This window comes from Buteo buteo, chromosome 16, assembly GCF_964188355.1.
Source record: "Buteo buteo chromosome 16, bButBut1.hap1.1, whole genome shotgun sequence".
Taxonomy (NCBI): domain Eukaryota; kingdom Metazoa; phylum Chordata; class Aves; order Accipitriformes; family Accipitridae; genus Buteo; species Buteo buteo.
This window is the reverse complement of record NC_134186.1, coordinates 17,758,247-17,764,246: the sequence shown is the minus strand read 5'-3', so window position 1 is coordinate 17,764,246 and position 6,000 is coordinate 17,758,247. Positions and strand designations below refer to the sequence as shown.

At 50.9% G+C, this 6,000-nt stretch overlaps 1 protein-coding gene across 3 annotated transcripts in view; it reads left to right on the top strand.

Moving 5' to 3' along the window:
- Positions 1–899: 899 nt before the first annotated feature.
- Positions 900–6,000, top strand: part of LMO1 (LIM domain only 1) — a 62,728-nt gene continuing 57,627 nt past the window's right edge. Inside the window, exon 1 of one of the 3 annotated variants that reach the window (XM_075047064.1) lies at positions 900–1,404. In XM_075047064.1, the coding sequence (XP_074903165.1) occupies positions 1,383–1,404 (22 nt within the window). In that variant the 5' untranslated portion in view covers positions 900–1,382. Of the gene's footprint in view, positions 1,405–1,743; positions 1,839–1,891; positions 2,099–6,000 lie in introns of those variants that run through there. The other 2 variants (XM_075047066.1, XM_075047065.1) reach the window with 2 other exon arrangements.

Sequence of the window (6,000 nt, the reverse complement as noted above, 5' to 3'; positions counted from 1 at the left end):
ACATTAATAGTGGGCACTGACATTAATTCAAATGGTAAACAATTCAGAACTGTTCCCAGTACATCCTAGATTATGTATCATCTTACCCGCTGCTTCAGAGGGCCACTTCTTTCACAGGTTTTTAAAGTACAGAAGATTGTCTGCCACAGAGTTTTCTGCTTTGGTAAACTATTTGCAAATTCTGCTTTGCTCGCCATCAGTCCTATGTACTTTTTTCTTTTTGGATCTGGTTGCAAGCACTCTCACTCCAGAACTGCCATCACTGCAACGCCGATCTGTTCCTTACTTTAAAAAAAAAAAGGGGGCAGCCGGGGCAAGTTTAGCGAAGGGGAGATGTGGGGAACAATCTAATGCAAAAGTAGAAAGAAAATTGAGCTTATTTATACAGTAACACGTGTGTTAGAGTAATGCTTCCCTTCCTCGGCTATGCGTTCCCCCATTTTCTCTCTCACACACGTATATACACACACACTTTAACTGTGCTTTTGTGTTTTGTCAGAATTAATGAGAAAAGTTCCCTTGCCCTAGGGGTAATTAGTGTCCTTGGAGTTAAATAAGCTAATACTTAGACACCTCTGGCACAGGCAATTATGTTTGTGTATTGAATAATTGATTCAAAGAGGGGGGGAAGGGGCTGCTAATCAGATCTGAGCATAATGAATTGATTTAATTAACAGGGGAATCTGAGGGTCCCTGGGAAATGTGTGCATTTATTCAGCAGCAGGAGAGAGTGCAAAGCACATAAATTGAGAGAGAGAGGGAGCGAGAGAGGCAGGCGGCAAGTGCTTTTGCTTTCAGTGATAGGTTCGCATCTTCCCTCCCTCCCACCCCCCTTCCTTTGAATATAATTTTAGATTTAGAGTGAAATCAAGAGAAAAGCACTTTAGAAGCCTGGAAAGCTCTTGCAGTAGCAACAGCAAAGGGGGGAGAGGTTGCGAGCTATCGCATTAAGGCAATTTTTGACAGCGCGGGTCGGCAAAGGACGGAGCCGGGCAACCAGCCCCCGATATTGTTCCTCCCTTACCTTTTTTCTCTTCCCCGCCACCTTCGTCTTTTTTTAACATCTAAACTGGCACTCGAGCTGCGGCGGCGGGGCCGGGGGCGAGGCGGCTGCTGCACCGGCCCGGCTCCGCTTCCCCGGCGCCCCTAAGCCCGCCGCAGCCCCGCTCCCAACTCGCGTCCCGGGGCAGCGCCGGGGCGGCCGCGCCGCTGCCCGCCCCCCCGCCCGGCCTCGGCGGCTCCCGGCTCCCCGCTCCCCGGCCCGGCCCGGCGCCTCGCCTCGCCTCGCCTCCCCCGGAGCCGCGCGGCGGCGGCTGGACGGGGAGCGCCCCAAGGAGCCGGAGTGGCGGCGGCGGCGGCGGCCGCCCTCGGCGCCCGGGACAATGGTGCTGGACAAGGAGGACGGTAGGTGGGAGCCGGGGGGGGGGCGCGGGGGCCCCGCCGCCGACTGCGCCCGGCCGCGGGGAGGCGGCGGGCGGGGCGGGCAGGGAAAAAAAGGGAAAAAAGGGACAAGGGAAGAAGGGAAGCGGCGGGGGACGGAGGGAGCTGCCCCGCGCCGCGCCGCGGCAGGGCGCTGCTGCCCGGCCTGTCCCGCGTCGCCCCGGGTTAGCGGAGCCCCCCGCCCGCCGCCTCACAAAGGGGGCCCGGGGCCCGGCCGGGGCCCCCCGCGACGGTGCCCCCTCGCCACCCGCTCCCCCTCCCCCGAGGGCTCCCGCCGCCGTTTCAAGGCCGGGCGGTGCGGGGGGGCTTCTCCGCCCGGCCCCCGCCGTGCGGCGCGGCGCGGCGGTGACCGCGCTGGGGACGCCGGCGGCGGCGGCGGCGGCTTTGCCCCGGCCCCGGTGAGTGCCGCGGCCGGCGGGGGAAGCGTCTGACGCCCGCAGCCCTGTCCCCGGGCCCGCCATCGGCTCCGGTGGCCTTAGCGGGTGTCCCCACCGGGCCAACTTCGGCGGCAGCCGAGGCTGTGGCGTGCCGAAATGCCGCCCGGCGCTCCCATTGCGGTCGGTGCCGCCTTACGTGATTGCGTAAATTGCCATAAAATGTCTCTCGGTCGGGCCGGCGGGGAGCTTTAACTCGCAAAAGTGGATCCCAGGCTACAGAGGCAAGTGGGAGATGCCTTCCTGTGCTGTTTTTCTCCTGTTTCTCTACCTCTTCCCCCCCCCCCCCCCCTTTTCTTTTGATGTGGAGTTTCTGCTTCAGAAAGGTGAGAGTCCGCCTGCCACGCCACCGCGGAGTCGGATGGGGCACGAAGAGAAATCACGGGCTCGTTCGTGCGATCCGGCTGTGTGGGAGGGGGCCGAAGCGCTGCCAACTAGAAGGTTAAATGCTCGCTGCCCCCGAGAGGTGCGTGGGGAGGGAGCTTGCTGCAAACTCGTCACATGCCTCTGGGCCGAGAATCCTTCTCCCAGCGTCCATCTCCCTCCGGTTCCTTGAAGCCCTCTGAAGTAAACTGATGTAGTGGTGTTAATGGGGTCTGCGCCGCTCCAGTCGAAAGCGCGTGCGTTGGAGAAGAGGGAATGAACTTATCTAAGTGGTCAGTGGGAGAGAGCGGTAGAAAGACTTTCCTCATCCTTCGCCCCCTGGGCAGAAAGATAAAAGGGTTAAGTAATGACAGAGGAATTAAGCAAGGGTAGTTTCTTACTGCTGTGTGGACCGAGGTTTGTGTTTCTCTCCGACCTCACTTTCGGGGGTGACCTGCATTGCGAGAGTCCCCTGAATTTTGCTTAACTGTTGGAGGAAAAGGGAGGAAAGGCTTTTAACATCTCCATTAATAGCCTTTAATAATAACAATAACCGGGTGATGTCTTAATCCCAGCGACTCTCTGTCAGAGGGTGCCTGCCAACCTGTATCCGTTTCAATCTGATTGACGGGCTAACAGCAGGATGCTGCCTCCGTCGCAGAAGCGAGAGGCACAGGTGAGCTGGGAGGAAAAACTGAGATCTGAAGAGGGTTTCCTAATAGGGGTATTTGGGTTCTTTCAAGTGTCGCAGACATACTCATTAAACACAAGGAGCTCGGGGCCGGCGTGGTGGTGGTGTAAGGAAATGAAACTAGAATCATTGATTATCCAGACGGTTCTCAACAGCCTCCTTCCAGGAGATCTCACGAGCGGCCGTATAAAAGGGAATAATGGTGGCGATGGTAGAGGTAAAGAGGAAATTAGTGCGGGGTGCACTTAAAAAGGACTAAAGTAGGAAACAAACCCCTGATGAGAGGGATGTGGAGATCAGAGCAACAAACTGCGGTAATGCCTGGGAATCTCCTGTGCTATTGATGGAGTGGTTATTCTCAAGGAGAAATTATGCTCACTTTTAAAAGTGTGCTGGAGAAATTGGCGACAGGAGGTGAGATTGAGAGAAGAAACTCTTTTTATGAAGAGGTTATTTTACCTTTGTATGTTTCTTTCTGCCTGATTCGAATGGGCTCCACTTGCCCGCTCATCTGTGAATGTTAAAAGGGGATGCTGGACCTGCGTAGGTTACAAATGGACTAAAATGGAAGCTTTTGCTAACTAAACCAATTCCTTTTGAAATCAAGCTTGAATGGGTCTGTCCTACTCCCATAAATGCCTTTTTTTTTTTTTTTTTATTTTATTTTCCCCTTCCCAGAGGCCGGTCTGATTTCTACTATCTAAAAATGCGGGCGTTGTGGCTAGTATCCAATTCTCCCCTTGATTTTAAGAGGCTTTGCCATGTGGGGCAGGGGGGTTGAGGGGTTTTCTTCTTTTGAGGTCTCTGGCAGCAGTGGGGGTATTCACAGTTATCACTGCGTGGAGAAGGCAGGGTTTCAGAAACATTCCCCTCACCTCCCAGTAGTCCTGGTGCATGGCAAGGAGGACACTTGCTGCCTAGTAGGTAGATGTTGCAACATGCTCCTCACTTTTGCATCCCTGAAGGCTACTTGGCAAGCTGGGCCATGGCCTAAGAGGCAGCTGCCCGTTCTTCCAGTTCCAGGTTGGGGCCGTAATGGTGCCTTAGGGGTGCGTGCTGGCCCTCGTGTGACACCAGTATCGCCCGTGAAGTCTAATAACCGCTATATGGCTTTGTGAGCGAAAAGCTTCCTTGGCAAGTGCGCTCCGTGGTGCCGAGAGTAGTAGAAGAGATGCAATAATACTTTTCTGTGGTCTTTACAGGCATCATTGAGGATGAAGGGGCAGACTGAAAAAATAACAATAATGATAATGTTTTTGACTTGATGTGTTGTGGCATCATGTCGAGTTATGTCAGGGAGGTAACATAATTTTGTATGTTTGAAGTGACATAATATAACTTGACTGATGCAACATGACTTGATATTAGAAAATACCGTTTTACAGTGGAACTTTGGCAAATATCTTCCCAAAACAAATGTTAGGAGCTGAGAGAAGAAAGATTGGGGGGGGGGGAGAGAAAAGTTGAGAGTGAAAAACTTCAAGGCTTGCACTTTAGTCAGTTCCACTGCGTAAATCACTGCTGAATTTGCTGTGGGCAAGCCAACCTACGCACCGTGCAACGCATTTATAAATTTCAAGATAATGAGAGTTAAGATATTTCTCAAATACATAAATGTTTTGATTGCAAAGACCAGATTTCTGCTTAAAAAAGTAAACTGACATCAGGTATCATGATTATTTCCAACAGACTGTTAATTGTAATTGACTATAATTGCTGTACAAATGTTTTGGGGGTTAGAAAACTTTTTTTACTGTTGGTGTGTGAAATGAGTAAGCAGATAAAGCATTTAAAAATACCCGTTTGCAAAGAGACTAATCCAGCCTCTATGGCAGATGAAGCAGTAAAGGAATAAAACGTACATTGATCCAGTACTCTGTATTTTTTTACAAGTGCGTTATGTCCGCTAGTTTGCTCTGGCACAGATGTCAGCTGCGATAGACGAAGGCTAACTTCATTTTTATCAAAAACTTGCCTTTCTGCATAATTACCAAATAGTGTAACTTTAAATGTACCATATATTTTGGGGTAAGTTTGCCCTTTTTGAAGGCAATAGGGTTGAAAAGTATGCAAAGGGAAGGAACATTTTTGGAGTTCACCGTTTTCTAATGGAGGCCGATGGTCTATTAGAAGTATTAGGATACCTCAAATTTAGAAAAGCCTGTGGTTTTGTTAGTTTTTGCACTGATGCTTTTAACTATTAGACTTTAATCTTTGGGGTAAAGTCCTCCTCCTTTTTAGCTTGTGATACTTCTTAAAATAAGATGATTATTTATGGTGGTTGCACTCTTACACTAAAATCCATATTCGACACCTGCAGACTAGAGTCACTAGGAAACAGGAGTTGTTCAAAGCACTAGATGAAAACGGTTCAACGTAAGATGAAAACGGTTCAATGTAAAATGATATGTTTAACATCAAATATGCTCAAGGACTGTTAAGATTATGTATTCTGAATGAAGGGGGAAGGAAAAGCCACTTCAGGTGGGGGTAAGGAATCTAATTAAAAATTGGTCTTAAGGATATATAACTTGAGCCCGCTATCATGCTTTTTAGAGTATTGTTGTATCAGTTGTAAAGGGGAGGAAGAAGTATCATTAAAGCAGGAATGCAACGTTTTCTCGGATTAAAAGGCAGAGATGAGCGAAATGGTGCTGTTGATCTTGGTAGCGAAGCGTCTGATCCCGCAGTCCTTAGGAGCGCCATCGGAGACGGCAGACGACTGGTCTGAATAAGGATTGTGAGTTGCGAGAGGAAGGATGAAAGACGCGGGCCCCAAACTTGTCCCTTTGTATTTGGGAACCGATGGCATCTCTGAGAAACGGAGCAGCCCTGTAAGGGTTTGTACCGCGTCGGATTTGTCAAATTCATTTTAGTACCGACCTAGTGAAAATGGAGCCGTGTCCTCTAGAGCATTCCCTGAAACTAACACGTACAACAACGTGCAAACAAACCCCAAAGGTTCCCCAAAGGAAAATCAGTATCGCGTTTGGGGTGGCGACAGATGCGCGAAACCTCGCCAGCCCCAGCTGCGGGCAGTCGTTGCTCCCCGACCTGCCAGGAGCCACCGGC